The sequence below is a fragment of the Lineus longissimus genome, chromosome 2, assembly GCF_910592395.1.
Source record: "Lineus longissimus chromosome 2, tnLinLong1.2, whole genome shotgun sequence".
Taxonomy (NCBI): Eukaryota; Metazoa; Nemertea; class Pilidiophora; order Heteronemertea; family Lineidae; genus Lineus; species Lineus longissimus.
In genome coordinates this window covers 669,475-686,715 of record NC_088309.1, presented here as the reverse complement: position 1 = coordinate 686,715, position 17,241 = coordinate 669,475, and the positions used below count along the sequence as shown (strand labels likewise).

Below are 17,241 nucleotides of genomic sequence, written 5' to 3'. Positions count from 1 at the left end.
AACCTAAAGGTGTTGCTCAATGGACCTCCTTCGAGGGAGACCGAGACCGAGTTGTGATTGCCGAATAAGAGAGAAATATGATGAACATTTCAACTATATTTCACCTACTGATGACAAATGCATACTTTTTTTGAAGTTTTTGGTCTCGGTGGGACCAGCCGTCTACATAATTTGCTCTCTCGATTGGAATGACATTCTACATTTAAGAAATCTGTGATGCAGATATTGAGCCGGAGGTGTATTTGTCGCGGTTTTAGAGGGACTAAAGGCAGGAGCTAGGGGTCGACCAATAGGGGTCGACAGTGATGGTAGTCAGGTGACTGATATGCAAATTTAGGGGACGGATCGTGTTTTATTCAACAATCAATACATTCTAGGTACCAACGTGAATCGTTTGAGATAGCTACTCGTTACTTTGTCTAACCTAATCAGACCTACATGACTCCTGCCTCTGGACTTCCTTTATTAAGATGTGAAAATGTAAATAAATTGGCTCTGAAGATGTTTTCAAATACCGTTATCGAAGAAGACTAAGTTTACAATTGCCTCCAAAATAAGTCAAAGTCACACGTTCTGATGAAAAATATGTAGTTTTTTGGCGCATGTGACAAACAGCTTCAGAGTTTTAAGCCAAAATGAGAAAGTCGGAATGTACAGCACCATGCCACGTACGTCATCCAATATGACGCAAAGTACAAGTGATGCCATGATGCGTATGTGATGTCACTTTCACTTATTTCAAATCCTAGCTTGTGACTTGTCCGTTATTGTACATTATCACACAACCAGAGAAGTTACATATTCCTAACCTGCAGGTCATTTTGAAATGATATTGCTGACCAATCGCGGAACTGTTAGCTTTAGTATCAGCTTTAAAAGGTTAACCAGGGTGAAGATGTTCTGGGGCTAATTGTAAAGTTCCAAACTATTTATGGTGTAAAATGTCTGTTGTGATTAAGTTGATTGATGTAAGACTTGTTAAGTTTGTCCGTTTGCTGACTAAGATTTCAAAGTCAGCAGATACCTAACACTTTCATGTATCGATACAGCTGTCCCTTCTTTTTATTTTATATAAACATATTTTGTGAACATGGACTGCTGCTTTTATAAGTATTTTGAAATAAACTAGAAATTATTCACTGGTTGTTGCTATCTCAACTCTCTTTTGACATAGACAGGCAAACCCCGATTCGGTCCATGCCGTGTAGGCCTACGTGTTTTGGCAACACGGTGCCGAAGCTAGACTCGATTCGGACTGTGTAAGGGTGTCTCATCCCTCTCCTTGTAATCTAAAAACAGTAGAAGCCAAGCCCGATTCAGTCTGATTACGGGTGTCCTATCTTCATCACCGTGTTGTCAAAACGATGGCGCAGTCCAGCCAAATGCGGTCTGCCTGAGGTCCCGGATGTCACACCTCTCGCCCCGTGGTGGCAGGACGGTGACACAGCCAGGCCAATAAGGTCTCGTTGCGACTATCTCATCATGTTGCCAACATGATGGTGTAGCTGGGCCCCATTTGGTGTTGCTGTGGTTGTCTCGTCTCCCAACTCACCCACGTTGGCAACAAAGTTGAGCAGTCAGGCCTGATGCGGTCTGGTTGTACCTGTCTTATCACCCTCACCGAGTTGTCAGAATGAGGCAGCAGCCCTTAACTCTCTTATCATGTTGTCAGAACGGTGAAGCAGTAAGGCTCGATTCAGTGTGGTCATAACTTTCTCTCCCATCGCATCATGTTGGCAACACGGCTGTGAGCCAGGCCCGATTTGATCTGGTTGCGATTGTCTTATCTCTCACACTGTTGCCGAGCCAGTGGAGCACCCAGGTTGTCATTATCTCATCTCCCTCACCATGTTGGCGACACAGTAGAGCAACCCAGCAAGAATATGTCGAGCTGTGACTGTCTCATCTCTCTCACCATGTTGGCGACACGTTTGAGCAGCCCAGCAAGAATATGTCAAGCTGTGTCTGTCTCATCTCTCACCATGATGGCTACAACGGTGGAGCAGTCACGTCCGATTAGGCCAGGTTGTGACTGTCTCATCTCGCTCACCATGATGGCTGCACGGTGGAGCAGTCAAGTCCGAACAGGCCTGGTTGTGACTGTCTCACCTCCCTCACCATGATGGCCACACGGTGGAGCAGTCACGTCCGATTAGGCCAGGTTGTGACTGTTTCATCTCGCTCACCATGATGGCTACACGGTGGAGCAGTCACGTCCGAATAGGCCAGGTTGTGACTGTCTCATCTCTTTCACCATGATGGCTACACGGTGGAGCAGTCAAGTCCGAACAGGCCAGGTTGTGACTGTCTCATCTCGCTCACCATGCAGTCAACATTTTGCAGCAGCCAGATCCGATTCGATCTGGCTGTGAGTCTCTCATCTCCCTTAGCGTGGAGCAGCCCAGCCCGTTTCAGCCTGGTTGTGAATTCCCGTGTCCCTCACCTTGTTGGCAACACGGTGGTGGAGCAGCCAGGCTGAATTTGGTCAGGTTGTGACTACCTCATGATCTATTCTCCCTCACCGTGCTGTCAACCTGGTCGAGCTGCGAGGTCCGATTATGCCAGGTTATGACTGTCTCGTCTCTCTTACCATGCCACCATCACAGTGGAGCAGTTAGGTCCGATTTAGGTCAGGTAGTGACTGTCTCAACTCGCTCACCATGGAGTAGCCAGGCCAAATTTGGTCAGGTTGTGACTGTCTCGTCTCTCACCATGATGGCTACACAGTGGAGCAGTCAAGTCCGAACAGGCCAGGTTGTGACTGTCCCATCTCTCACCATGATGGCTACACGGTGGAGCAGTCAAGTCCGATTAGGCCAGGTTGTGACTGTCTCATCTCACTCACCATGATGGCTACACGGTGGAGCTGTGAGGTCCGATTAGGCCAGGTTATGACTGTCTCGTCTCTCTTACCATGCTACCAGCATAGTGGAGCAGTTAGGTCCGATTTAGGTCAGGTAGTGACTGTCTCGTCTCGCTCACCATGATGGCTACACGGTGGAGCTGTGAGGTCCGATTAGGCCAGGTTATGACTGTCTCGTCTCTCTTACCATGCCAGCATAGTGGAGCAGTTAGGTCCGATTTAGGTCAGGTAGCGACTGTCTCAACTCGCTCACCATGGAGTAGCCAGGCAAAATTTGGTCAGGTTGTGATTGTCTTGCCATTCCTACCACAAGGGCAACACGCCAGAGCAGCCAGGCGCAATTTGATCTGGTTGTGACTTTCTCATCTTTCATGTATTGGCAACAGGATAGTGGAGCAGCCAGGCCAGTTTTGTTCCGGTTGCGACTCCTTGACTCTCAGCCCATGTTCGGCCCTTGGGCTACTTGAACAAGGCTGATGCTCCTCCCAAGACAAGGCATGATGACGAGCCAGCTGCATCGTCAAAGTCACACAATCATATTCTAGACATAACATGTAAAGACCAATTGTATATTTTATAGTTTAATCTTGAACTCTTACTGATGAGTGTTTGAAGATAACATACATAAAACACTGTAGGACTTCAGGAGGAATTGATACCGAACTGGAGGTATTCCGATGGAGCTGCCTCTTTGACTGCGGCCTCAGTTTTGGCCTACATTTGAGCTTCACCCTTGGAGTGTTAGATGAGGCAGTCAATACCTCTACTTTATTTGGTATCATTTCCTTAAGCAGACAATGATTACAAAAGACATTGTTCGTTATGTACTTTCTCCATTTAGACATTCACTCCAACTGTCAATCACGTCCGGCCGAGTCGGACTGTGACTGGCTCGCTTGCGCCGTCAGAGAACCTTGTTGTGTCGAGTCCGATTTTAACTGGGAACTCTGTTCAGTAATGTCCGACTGTAACTGAGCAGCATGTACTGTCGAGTCTGGCTGAGCAGTTTGCTGTGAGAGGTCAGACTTTACAAGTGGTTGTGTCTCTACTGAAGACGTTAAAAGCTTGTCACTGTATCGTTCGAATAAGACGACCAACTCGCAATGCATCGTGTGAGGGAAGAGATCAACCGGTATGGCACGTATGGCAACAAACGGTTTACCCTTGATCCTCTTCGACTCTGGCCGCATCAGACTGGAATGAACAAATATTGAACAAGTCATTTCTCAACAAATACTAGACCTAACGGAGGCAAATTACCTGATCAAGGCTTAATGAAAGTCATTCTTATAATGTATGCCAAGTTACCACAGCAGTAACTTATGGTCGCTTGGTGATCTGAGTCTGCGGGTGTGAGAAAATGCAGTTTTGGACTATTCCAGCCCAACATGATTTCGTTCAAGACAACATCAAAACACTTACTCTTCAAAGTTTTGCATGGCAGATGGTGGGTTGCAGGAGACGTAAATAAGTCTGTCTATGGCACCATATCTTCTGATAGATTGAATCACACGCTGGTCTGAAAGATAATCGTATCTGAATGAAGGAATTGTTCCTATTCACAACACAGTGGGCCGATGATAAGAGAAATGCAACAACATCGAAGGTGAAGTGAACAATATAGAAAATTCACTTGAAAACTCCTTTGAATCAACGTAATGATTGATGTTTTGAGATTCTGTAGATTTTGTATCCGGTTACGTATTAGCACACCACACTTGGCTACAGTACTCATTCATGCAGATGTGTAACCAGACACAAAGTCAGGACATTTTGTTCCAAACTCTGCCATCGTGGCTCTGCTTCAAAGTCCTCAAAGGAGTATAAGGCCGAAGTTACATAGACCTCATTTGTTCATTTACCACGAGTCACTTTCCGGGTTTTTCTTTCATTCCTCGGTGAATGCACGCCACAAGGCCGTGCATTCACAGGGGAAAGAAAGCAAAAGGGGAAAATGAGTCCTGGGAAATGAACGAATGAGGTCTATGTAACTTCGGCCTTACACACTTACGGAGCCCAGCTCTAGGTGGATCAACGACTGCTATGATGTCCCTCGTGAAGAGATTCCGAATCACCTCCGGTAGGACGTCTTCAGCCTTTCCACAGTGGTACTCAACATTCTTCACACCTGCGAGAGAAACCAGCTCATCAAGCCCAGCTTACCCGGCGACCAAAATGAAACACTTCGTTGGAGCAATTTGGTTTAAATAATGTAATACGGGCCATTCTGGCCACAACAATTCCTTGTGAAATAGGGGGAGCTTCAGCAGGATAAGAGGTGGATGTGCTTTATCACACATCACTTGGATGAACTTCTGGTGATAAAGAATCGCACCATGTAGTTGACATCTGCAGATTAATGAGGATGCCATGTAACGTTGACAAGACAATACAAGTTGTCGAACTCACCGTTCAGGCCTGCATTCACTTTAGCATCATTGATGGCCTCCTGGCAGATATCAATCCCAATCACCTTCTTCACATGCTTCGCCATGGTGAGACCGATAGTCCCCGTACCACAGCAGACGTCAAGAACAGTAGCACCTGCATCGATATTGCACCAGCTGTTGATGGTTGAATAGAGGACCTCAGCTCCTTGGGTGTTCACTGAAACAAGCAATACTGTCATCAAAGTGGAACAGTTACACCCCTGGTAACATTCTAGCCCCAACAGGATAGAAAATGGCAGGCAGTACATGAACTACATCCCGAGACTATAATTGTATACGGAGGTTTTACTGTACCACCTTACCATATACACTGTCAAGAGGAGACATCGTGTAGTGGCTCAGGACTCTGACTAGAGGTCATAAGGTCCCTGGTTCAAACCCAAGTGTCAGCGTGAGACTCTTGGCTCATAATTAATGACATTATAGGAGTGTAATGGGAGCGGGTTCACCAATCGAAGGGGTACCATGACTCGTGATTACCTCTGAATAATTGAGGGCTCTATTCAACATCAAGGGCTTACCTTGGAAAAAAGCATCAGGTGAGATCTGGAATGTCATTTCAAGAAGTTTTTCTTGTATGTGCTATAAAAGAAATGAAAGCTAATCGTCATGAAACGTCAAGGCGATATGCAGCAAAAATGTGTCCCTTGTATTGATATTTCCCGCCCATAAAAGTTGCAATTTTGGCAGTTTGCTAGACTTCTTTACTCTAAAAGTTGATAGTTTCTGGATGTTTTGGATCACATGTTTTCAATTCCATCCACAAGATATCTAGAAACTGAAATAAAATGACAATACATGCACTTACTGGTTTTCCAAATAAGAGTTCTCGTTTCAACTTTCCACCAGCACCAGTTATTCTGCAAAGAAAAGATGAAAAGAGCGTGAAATACATTTACCACAAGGTTGATGTCAACATTATGAAAACATCATGCTGTTTCTGGATGGCTAAAATAGGGTGTCTTCCTGATCTTAATGTACACTGAACATGATAAGGTAACATCTTAGTGAAAGGTTTCGCGATGATGACCACTTACTTTTCAGTACTGAGATGAAAGAACATTCCAGTGACTCCAGCAGTTCCTCCAGGTCCAGTTGTGAAATACTGCTTCAGGTCTTCTTTCACAGTCGCAAGCTCATCCTGAAACAACAAATAGATACAATCACAGTGACAATGACAACAGGCCACACGTTTGCCCACTGTGTGAGCTCTTTGCAGTCTCATTAGACAGATTGTGTAAAAAGCCAGGAATGCACATCATAATCAATGGATTCAAACTAGCACTTCTTGTTTTGTCGAAGGAGAACCAAGTATGCCGTCAAAGAGAGTCGCCCTCCATCGCATGAGTGACCTTTGATTGATGAATCAAACGTGGGCGTCAGAGGTGTCCGCACTGATGTTTCAGCCCTCTTGACAAGTAGACCAGTAGTCATACCAACCCGGTAGGTTTGTTGCTGCTACACAAAAGTCAACTAGGTCTTTACTCATGTTGAAAGTGACTGTCAACACCTTTCCCCACAGCCATTGAGAACATACCTGTGTCATACCCTGGGGATGGAACTCAGCACACGCTAACATGTCACCAACGCATGTTGTCCGGACCAACAGCATCCTCCAGTGACCTTCAGAAGTCGCCGGATTGTAAACATCCCATTTCTGTGATTGCACAAACCTCTGAAAGGCTTGAGTAAGCTCGAGTGACTTCTCGGAGATGTTCCGACACGGTGAAGGCTCTCCTACACTGCATGTACCAGCGCGATATTTGCCATATCTGAAGCCAACAATCCTTTCATTGCCGTCAGCGGACTTTCCAATTGTGAACTCAGATTTATTCCGATAGCCATCTTGAATTGGAGATGGTTTAACCTGCTCTAGCTTACAACACAAACTCCCATTAGCCGCACGCTGTTGAGCGACCCACTTAGAAAGATTCTTATTAAGTTTGTCCATATTTCGTCCAAGTTTCTTTATAAATGTTTCCATCGACTTGGTCTTTTCCTTCAGTTGATCCTCGTAGGAGAGGTTCCAAAGTGGGATAACACTATTTTTGAGCCTGATGTCTGGAGGCAGATCATCTTCTGAATTCCTCTCCTTCTTCGCAATGGGTTCATCCTCACCACCAGGTGCTTGACCTTTCCTCTTTCGCCACAGAGGGTCAGGTTTAGGTTTGGCCTTCTTTGCAGCCACCGTACGTCCCTTCCACTCATGACCGTCTAACACCGTAATCGCCTCATCACGTTTCTTCTCATCAGCAAAGGTTACCAAGGCAAACGCTCCACCACCACCATCATCATTATTGAAGATCTTGATCTTTCTTGGTTGCAATTTCATTGCCGAGACATGTTTCTTGAGACTTGAATAACTCACATGCCTTGTTAGGTTGGTCAGCTTTACTTTAAAGAGCTCGGACGTGAAACCTTCTCGATCAAGATAAGAATACTCGTTCATCTCCGAATCAGGGTTTCCTTCATTTTTTGGAGTCGGCTGATCACCAGATTCCACAGGATGAACTGAACTGGGTCCATCATCTGTTTTTACTTCAGCCTCAATAACGTCAGAGAGGGCTTCCTTTTCTATCATCTCAGCATCATCCTCGGGGCACAGAGCTTTTTCCTGGACCATCTCGGTTCCAGCTGTAATTGAATTGACAGCCTCCATAACTTACGACTTAAAAACTGAAACCCTGAAAATAGTTATGAAACAATTTAAACAAATAGACACAAACAGTAATGAGCATCATTATCAGTGGTCGAGTTGGATGTTTTTTTTACAGTTGCCAGAAGTAGTGCTCCGAGATGTCAAGTGACGTTGCACAATATTGTAATTTGTATCGCCACATCGTGAAAAGATTGTGCGCTATATCGCCACTTTAAAGGGAATTAACGTCATGACGTATGGCGATAAACCGCAGGCTATACACAATTTCGCACAACGTTCGACAAAGACGGCAACCAATGCTCGGTGTCTTTGAGCTTGACCAAGACTTTGATTGATGCATCCAGAACAGTGCCCATTATTTTTGTGAGAGCCTGGGGGTGCTAAAGGGGAATACAGTCAAAAAGCATGCCACCAGAGTTATGAACCTCTCCCGCCTGTAGGCTTGTCGATTATCATAATGGAAAGCGTGGATCAGGATAATGCAAGGGTATTGTTTTGGGGCTCCAGATCCAGGATTCTGCTCTTAAAAGGCTCATGATGGATGGATGTAAATATCATAACCTATTTCAACGCACGTGCTTTATACCTTAGAGTAACCAGACTTTACTCTAAGTTTATACATACCAATCCAGCGATCGATTGCGGTTGTTTCGGTCCTTGACCTTTTCGCACCCAGTCGTTTCGCTCCCTTGGCCTTTTTGTTGGAGATTGAGAACGCATCCCGGGAGCGAATTTACAATTCCCATACAGGATAGTCATAAGATTTATTTCGAGCTTTCTGATTGGTCAACAGTACAGCCAATTTACATACTCACATGGCCCAAGTGTACTACTTGTTGTGATGTTGTCAAGTAGGAAGGGAAGGGAGTCGGTCCATCCCTCTGAAGATGAGAGAAAATATATCCATATAAGGGTTATGGAGTGTTAGTTCAAAACTTATTCTAGCGCAACTGGGAGCAGACTTGCAGATTTGGGAGAATAGAAACAATTATTCAATCGTCATGTATTTGGTATCCCCCCCCCCCCCCCCAACGATCAGTCTCCCCAGTCTAATATGTGAATTTGTTCTACAGTACATGGCCCAATTGTACACGGATTGCATTTATTAGCCTGAGTCTATCGAACAGACCATCACTAGACACCCGTGTTTCTCATTTGGCTAGCTGTTTCTTTTGCTTGCACGGCGAAATACCATTAACTGCATCAGGGGGACTTTTTCTCATTCTAGCAGAAGTTGTTTTCTATGTACGGATTCTACCTATTCCTACCGGTTTGAGCTGCTGGCCTAGGACTGCTGGGCACTGCCACTGGACTGCTGGGCACTGCTGCTGAAGACTGACAACATTCGTCCTCTCACATCTCGTGGATCGGACTCATCCTTGGGCTAAGCCTCTGAAATTATGAGACAGATAAAGGTTAAGGTGGGTTTCAGGGTCATGTTTATAAAAAGCAAGATTTCCTTAATACCATACTTTCCATGGGTCACCCAGTAAAAAGTATCATCATGGTTACATTTGATATTGTTCGAATAATTAACTCACTGTATTCAACCTGCGTTCATTTCGCAGTTAATGTATTAGTTACCACTGTATGCCTTAGAGAGGGCAGAATGGTACTGTTTGGACAAGAAGTCTCTCCAACAGCCACAAGTATCTCTTCGAAAACATCACAGTAACACGTTCGACCCAGGGAATCTGTCAGCTGGGTGACGAGTTGGTTGGGAATTGTGTATGATCAGCTCTCTCAAAGACACCCGAGACAGGGATTAAAATCTTGTGTTTATAAGTTACCATTGTATGCCTTAGAGGGGGCGGAATGGTACTGCTCAGACAAGAAGTCTCTCCAACAGCCTCAATGAATATTGGATCAACGGCACACAGGGCCTCCCAGAGATACCGTCAATGACGAAATATGACTGGGCCTTCTGTAAGATTAGTTTCTCCGCCAAACACGGGACTGAAGGATTAAAATCTTGTGTTTATAGGCTAACAAATGCAAACACTTTCAATGAACCCCCTACAAGAGACGAGTGGCTCTTCGTCTCCCCGACTTTGACACCCTTCTGCGAACATATCAATAGATCAGCCAGCGGTCCTTGGTGTCGCCGCGTGGGTTACGTCCAGTGAAATTGTTTGCAATTGTCAAGGAACCACGATCTGACATCCATAACCAGCGTATACCCTATTCATGCCAGTTACAGTCGGGTGCTACACCACAGTCGGGATAGTGGAGCCAAGTGAATGATTGTTTAAATTTAAAGCATTTTTGAAAAATCATATGACAAGGTTTGGAGCTCAAAAGCCTTCCAGTCATGCACATAAGTCCTGCCTTCCTAAACTTACCTTGGAGGGAGACTCTCAGTGCTTTGACCACAGTGAAAGCTTCCCTTTGATACGACACCAATTACAATCCAAGTTTGAATAGAATTACCGAATCTACTTGCCTGGCAATAACATGCTGACCACTTTTGGTCATGCCTCCTTACCTTTAAATCACAAGAGGCGCTATGCTTGCAAACAATAGACTAGAATGATCGCCAACCGCCTCAAAGTATGTTGGATCAAACATCCAACAGGCATGGGTCACCCAGTAAAAAGTATCATCATGGTTACATTTGATATTGTTTGAATGATTAACTCACTGTATTCAATCTGCGATCATTTCGCAGTTGATTGATAAGTTACCACTGTATGCCTTAGAGAGGGCAGAATGGTACTGTTTAGACAAGAAGTCTCTCCAACAGCCACAAGTATCTCTTCGAAAACATCACAGTAACACGTTCGACCCAGGGAATCTGTCAGCTGGCTGACGAGTAGGTTGGGAATTGTGTATGACAGGGATTAAAATCTTGAGTTTATAAGTTACCATTGTATGCCTTAGAGGGGGCGGAATGGTACTGCTCAGACAAGAAGTCTCTCCAACAGCCTCAATGAATATTGGATCAACGGCACACAGGGCCTCCCAGAGATACCGTCAATGACGAAATATGACTGGGCCTTCTGTAAGATTAGTTTCTCCGCCAAACACGGGACTGAAGGATTAAAATCTTGTGTTTATAGGCTAACAAATGCAAACACTTTCAATGAACCCCCTACAAGAGACGAGTGGCTCTTCGTCTCCCCGACTTTGACACCCTTCTGCGAACATATCAATAGATCAGCCAGCGGTCCTTGGTGTCGCCGCGTGGGTTACGTCCAGTGAAATTGTTTGCAATTGTCAAGGAACCACGATCTGACATCCATAACCAGCGTATTCCCTATTCATGCCAGTTACAGTCGGGTGCTACACCACAGTCGGGATAGTGGAGCCACGTGAATGATTGTTTAAATTTAAAGCATTTTTTGAAAAATCATATGACAAGGTTTGGAGGTCAAAAGCCTTCCAGTCATGCACATAAGTCCTGCTTTACCGTGAATTTGCGACTGAAATTTCTCACTCCGGAGTTCATTCTCGGCTCGACTGCATTACTTTTACAGCAATAAAAACCTGTTGAAACCAATTCAAACAATTATCAATCATAGATACTGGGCCCTACCTTCTGCTGCAGCTCTTTTAACTTGATTTCCGAAATGTTGAAGGGAATTTTACCTTTGAAATCGGAAAAAGTTTTCCAGCGATGTTCTGCGCAGTTCACTCACACACCAACTGACTTGCGTTCAAATCAACCGAGACCGATCATGACCGAAGACAATACATTTGACGTCACACCATCCGTGCACTATTCCTCACCCCGCGAAAGACAGGCCGGCGGCTTAGCACCAACTTGTATTGTTATGTCATTAGACCAATTGGATGGTATTGTCTAAGGTGGGTCTGGGCTATTGCATAACATGCACATGAACGGAGCTATATGGCCATAGAAATATATACATGTACAAGGCAGGTTTCGCAAGCCTTACGAAGAGCTGCGAAGGGCAAAGTTTGTAAATGCATTTCATTGGCGATTTTCAAAAATTTAGCCGATTACTCCTACAACATCGGACAAAAGATGATTTACGAGTGTCGCATTAATGAATTAGCTTAGGACTAGATTATTCCATAGATCCTTGCACTTCGTATTTCGTCAGTCGTATAGCTGCCGAAACCTGCATATTGTCAAAATCACACACACTGACTTGAACTGACAATGACGTACATTGCGTATTTACCATTTCGGCCAAGGCCGTACGGTGTAGAGGAGGAAACCGTACTCATGGAAAACGTGCCCAGTCCTATTGTATTCTGACAGATTATGATGGTTCTATCTGTGGAGGCCATTCCCGCCAAAGCTAAGAGAATCCTTCGCTCCCCGGACATTCTATCCAGGGACATTTTAAACTTCTACACCGTCACCGCAAGAAGTGTCTGTTGCATACCAGAAACAACCAACTCGGAATTCAGCTCTTGGATGTTTATTTCATTAAAGAAACTACATGATATGTATTTACAGCATGCACAGTCAAGGTCAAAGTGACTGACAGCCTCTATACAAATGTAGTTGTAGATGGCGTAAGTGGAAATAGTTGAGATTGTCTGATGCAGCTCAGAACCGCCCGCTCAAAGGAGTATAGGTGGCTAATCAACAGCGTTCCATACTGTCAGCTGCCATGTCACCACCTTCCACAACACAGTCATAGTTTCATCACCAAATTCTACTCATGAAACAGGAGAAGAACAAATAAATTGAAGGGATAATCCGCTTACTCCTTTAATATTATGTACAGCAACTGACAACACAGTGATGAAGTCAGCAGTAGTTCTTGCTACCCTTCTAACAAATCTACTATTAAACTACGTTGTATATACAAACGTAGGCAGTGGAATATAGCTCTACAGCTCACCAATTGCAAATATATTATTTGACAAATACATGTATATCATATGATTTAATGCAAATATAGTATACGATTTATAGGCAAAATAGTTCAGGGTCTTTAAGACGTGAAACGGCAAATGTTTGGTCACCCATTAAGTTTGATCTCATTGTCATTACATGCAAGGCCTGTTTACAATCTATCGTCATCTTCTTTCAAATCGTAATAGTTGTGACAACTGGACCTAACGATGTTTCTCCTGTCGGCCGGCCGATCAAACACAAAAAGATCACAAACAGTCTTTCACCTTTACATATCGCCACGTTCCTTTTATTGTATTCGCAATCGTTCTTTATAGTAATATTGGTACAATCTATAGGTGGGCTGGGGTAAAGACGGTTAATTAAAGCACCAGCTTCGACGGCATGATTTTCATTGGTTCCGTTGAATTCGTTATACCTGAAAACCTAGGGTTACCCGTCAAAATTATACCCGTACGTGCAATAGATTCCGAGAGCATTGCAGGAAACGGGCCAAAAATGGCGGCCATATTGGATTTCAAGATGGCGACCGCCAGGGGGCGTAAAAATTAGGGTCTTAATCGATAAATGACCCCTAGTGGTCGTTCTACCACCCTGCCAAATTTCATGCTTTCCCCATTAAAATGCACAATTCTTGCCTTTTTGGGAGCTTAGCAGCTGGACTAGTGTAAAGTATCGCCGATTGAGTCAGGCGGCGCGGACACCAAGGATTAAAAGGAAGAGAATTCAGAAAATGTATTGGAGAAGCACGAGTAAGTTGAACCTTTTTAGCGTCCCTCTAATATTCGAGAAGCCTGTAGATGCGATTAGGGTGGCACTGAATTTACTCCGGGAACGTACCCGTTACTTGCACAACTTTACCCCACTCCTCCTGTTTTCAAATTCACCGCCATGTACCTACTCCGCCTGTGAGTCACGTGATGCTTGCACCATTCGTCCAGAACGGGAACTGAACGATCAAAGATACGCACTTGAAAACGATGTACAACCTGAAAAGTGGCGGCGGATTTGCGTGATTGTTCTATTACTTTTGCTCTCAAAGCTTTCAATCAAACGATAAATACTTATCAACATAAACTAGCTGACTGCCTGCTTGATCGCACAGTTAAACACAACTATGACTGATGAAGATCAAACTACGAAGGTGATTTTTCGGATCGGTTTTCAAAAATTAACGCAATCGCGCTAGGCTACATCCTCTGCATGAGTGCACGCATGCATGGGCACCCATTGACAATACATGCAATGTACATGACAGTACATGCATGATATTTATTATAGTGCTTTGGTTGGGTGCCTTTGGTCTGAGGTCCTTCATGTGTCATCTCTCATTTTATTCCAATATGCTGTCATATTTATGTAAAAAAACACAACGAACTTAATGTCTGATGGCATGGCGATGGCATGCCAACGACGAAGGCCAAGTGAAGTCCCCCAGGGGCATTAGGCCTATAATCCTTGACCTTATTTTATGTTTGGGCGCTCGACAATTACAATGAAGGAACAGTAACACCTGGTATGCATACGATGTTGTCTTCTTCATAAGGTAGGCCAATGATACTTATACTGATAGGCTAGGCCTAATCAGTAATCTCATCTCAAACTTTTTGATTGTTTTTTAGTGTTTGGACGACAGTCGTGAAGAAGATGGGGTGAACATCCACTTTGAGCCCGTGGTGAAGCTACTGCCTCCACCAATTGAGACCAAAACACTGGAAGAAGATGAAGAGGAACTCATCAAATTGTATGTTGTCCTGTCATGTAGGACATTGCACATTGTAATGGCCAACTTACCTACGTGTATGAATGTTATCTATTGCCTGTATTGGTACACAGACACTGCATCCTTTTGAAAAGCCATGTTTTCCTCTGTGTTGATGAAGAAAGTCTGGCCAGGACTGACAATTGTTGTCTGGATAGTTGAAGTACACGTTATCAAGTAGTAATATAATACGTTATCAAACAAGGTAGTTTCACCTCCAGCATTTAGTTATACCCTGCCTATGAATTGGTACCCATGCTTTTTCTGATTGAGACTATGAATCTTGTTTTTTTACTGTTTTAGGAGGGCCAAGTTATTCAGATTTGATGCGACTGATTCTGAGTGGAAGGAACGCGGCACTGGTGATGTCAAAATTTTAAAACATAAACAGAATAATTTGATCCGTATATTGATGCGAAGGGATAAAACGTTAAAGATGTGTGCCAATCACTATAGTAAGTTCACTTTGCTTGCCAAATCTCGCCTTACCCACACGGAAGTGCCTCTCTCCATGGCGGGTCACAAATGGCACCTAGTGGCCATGCTGTCTTTTAGGATATAACTTTCTGAAGTTGCGGACTGAAAAATCAAAATGTAGCTCAAAGGTTATCATGTTGAAACCTCAGCAATATGCTTTATCTCAGTAATGATGTGAGTGTTCTTCTCTGCAGTCACCCCACACATGGAACTTCTTCCTAGTGCTGGCAGTAACAGAGCCTGGGTTTGGAGTACTCCAGCGGACTTCGCTGATTTAGAGGCCAAAAAGGAACACTTAGCCATTCGTTTTGGAAATGCTGATAGTAAGTAACAAAGATTGAAAGAGAATCAACTCATCTTGTCATCAAGAGACAATGTCGTTCTGGTCGGGATTCTAGCCTGAAAACAATCATACAAACTGGTATTGGAAAGAAATGGGACTGGAACTGCAATGCTTTGATTTCAACAATATTTTTAAGAATTTTGTTGGGAAATGGCATTTTTGGCACAATCACTAAAGCAGAAGATAGTGCTTTATGATGACAGCCGGTTGGTTATCTCATCTGAAGATAAATTCCATTCCCAAATTGGACACATCAGATTTTGTTTAGTTGGCGTTGATATTAGCGACAATTGGTTTCAAACTGCATTACTTTCATATTGATGCCACCAATGTTGTCATTGCAGATGCACAGAAGTTCAAAGCCGCATTTGAAAGTGCACAAGGTGAAGTAAAAGATACTTGTGAAAAGGAAGGTAAGACTTTGATTTTATGTTGGACGTTGACTCGGTACACTAGCAAATTAACAAGAGGTGACAGCTATATCATTAAGTAGATGTGTGTTTGAAGGGGAGAGTTTCATTTCCAATTGGGGGATAGTGTGGGTTTCACCTGAGTACGGGGACTGGTCAACAGATTCTCCAGTACTGATTCTGATGGTTTTGGTATTCTCAGGTCCTGATGGTGGTGGAGAAGCTGTGGCAGATGGAGGCAATGAAAAGAATGACGAAGCAGCGAAGGAGGAAAGTGAGTCTCAGGAGAAGCCTGACGTTGACTCAGTCGCTGAACAATTAGGGGAAATGACTGTTAAGAAAGACCAGTCTGAGTCTGATCAGGACAAATCTGACTCAAAAACAGAAGCTACAGAACAAACAACTGATACTTAAGATGGAACTCAAGAGCCTGCTGAATGTTATTTTAGTGCTACTTCCGTCATTCAACTTGACGTTACTTTTCAAGTGTGGTGCAGAAGGACTCCAGGTGAATAGACACTTGAATGTGACTGTTCCCTTGCTGATCACGTAGGAGTTATGCACGAGGGGTGCAAATGAAATAACAAGACTTTTCTGTCGTTTCTTTCTGCCCAATCAGAACTGTGCTGCTTCATATCAATAGTCTTACATGTAGGTAGTCACCTCATTGTGATTCTATCATAATAGAGACAACCCTATTGTTCCCCAGACCAGAATTGCATTTTGATGCATTTTGAAGTCACTTGTGAATATAGCCAATCTTGTCTGAGAGCTATGTACAGTGAACCTCTGTTGTGTATCAAGATATCATGAAATAGGCAAAACCTGAATTCTACTGAAATCCACATTGAAAGAAATAAAAAAGATTTTATACTGTGATAATGTTTTTGTTTGTTTCCTTCAAGATCACTGAAATTTCATGATTTCTATTTGACAATGCGAAGGGGATGTCACAACCAGTCTTCACATGTGTCCTGCACTGCCTATCGCAGCCTGTCTGACAATACGAAGGGGTTGTCACAACCAGTCTTCACTGGTGTCCTACACTGCCTATCGCAGCCTGTCTGACAATACGAAGGGGTTGTCACAACCAGTCTTCACTGGTGTCCTACACTGCCTATCACAGCATGTCTGACAATATGAAGGGGTTGTCACAACCAGTCTTCACATGTGTCCTGCACTGCCTATCACAGCCTGTCTGACAATATGAAGGGGTTGTCACAACCAGTCTTCACTGGTGTCCTAGTACTACACTGCCTGTCACAGCCTGTCTGACAATATGGAGGGGTTGTCACAACCAGTCTTCACTGGTGTCCTACACTGCCTATCACAGCCTGTCTGACAATATGAAGGGGTTGTCACAACCAGTCTTCACATGTGTCCTGCACTGCCTATCACAGCCTGTCTGACAATATGAAGGGGTTGTCACAACCAGTTGCCACT

General features: G+C 44.0%; 2 protein-coding genes across 7 annotated transcripts; one reads left to right on the top strand and one right to left on the bottom strand.

The window, feature by feature from the left end:
• Positions 1-3,448: 3,448 nt before the first annotated feature.
• On the bottom strand, positions 3,449-11,637 carry LOC135483465 (tRNA (uracil-5-)-methyltransferase homolog A-like). Of its 6 annotated transcripts, XM_064764414.1 has the most exons (11): positions 11,508-11,637; positions 9,241-9,364; positions 8,788-8,853; positions 6,851-7,997; positions 6,351-6,454; positions 6,122-6,173; positions 5,835-5,895; positions 5,273-5,470; positions 4,875-4,991; positions 4,286-4,382; positions 3,449-4,057 (listed from the first exon to the last, which is right to left on the bottom strand). In XM_064764414.1, exons 4-11 carry the CDS (start codon positions 7,970-7,972, stop codon positions 3,721-3,723), a joined length of 2,088 nt encoding a protein of 695 aa, XP_064620484.1. In that variant the 5' UTR covers positions 7,973-7,997; positions 8,788-8,853; positions 9,241-9,364; positions 11,508-11,637; the 3' UTR covers positions 3,449-3,720. The 6 variants fall into 6 exon arrangements, with proteins under 6 accessions (XP_064620484.1, XP_064620485.1, XP_064620486.1 ...); XM_064764415.1 differs by lacking the exon at positions 9,241-9,364; XM_064764416.1 differs by lacking the exons at positions 8,788-8,853; positions 9,241-9,364; positions 11,508-11,637 and adding an exon at positions 8,597-8,711.
• Positions 11,638-13,756: 2,119 nt separating this feature from the next.
• LOC135483463 (ran-specific GTPase-activating protein-like) lies at positions 13,757-16,680 on the top strand. The gene is made up of 6 exons (XM_064764413.1): positions 13,757-13,950; positions 14,429-14,550; positions 14,872-15,023; positions 15,240-15,368; positions 15,733-15,801; positions 16,001-16,680. The coding sequence occupies exons 1-6, from the start codon at positions 13,924-13,926 to the stop codon at positions 16,210-16,212; spliced, it is 711 nt and encodes a 236-aa protein (XP_064620483.1). The 5' UTR covers positions 13,757-13,923; the 3' UTR covers positions 16,213-16,680.
• The last annotated feature ends 561 nt before the right edge of the window (positions 16,681-17,241 follow it).

Excerpts from the sequence above, each read along its gene's own strand:
- LOC135483465 (XM_064764414.1), bottom strand. The coding sequence starts at position 7,972 with ATGGAGGCTGTCAATTCAATTACAGCTGGAACCGAGATGGTCCAGGAA. Across the intron at positions 5,896-6,121 it reads AACTCTTATTTGGAAAACCA|CACATACAAGAAAAACTTCT; the intron begins GTAAGTGCATGT and ends TTTCTTTTATAG. Across the intron at positions 5,471-5,834 it reads ACCTGATGCTTTTTTCCAAG|TGAACACCCAAGGAGCTGAG; the intron begins GTAAGCCCTTGA and ends TGCTTGTTTCAG.
- LOC135483463 (XM_064764413.1), top strand. The coding sequence starts at position 13,924 with ATGACTGATGAAGATCAAACTACGAAG. Across the intron at positions 15,024-15,239 it reads GATGTGTGCCAATCACTATA|TCACCCCACACATGGAACTT; the intron begins GTAAGTTCACTT and ends TCTTCTCTGCAG. Across the intron at positions 15,369-15,732 it reads TCGTTTTGGAAATGCTGATA|ATGCACAGAAGTTCAAAGCC; the intron begins GTAAGTAACAAA and ends TTGTCATTGCAG.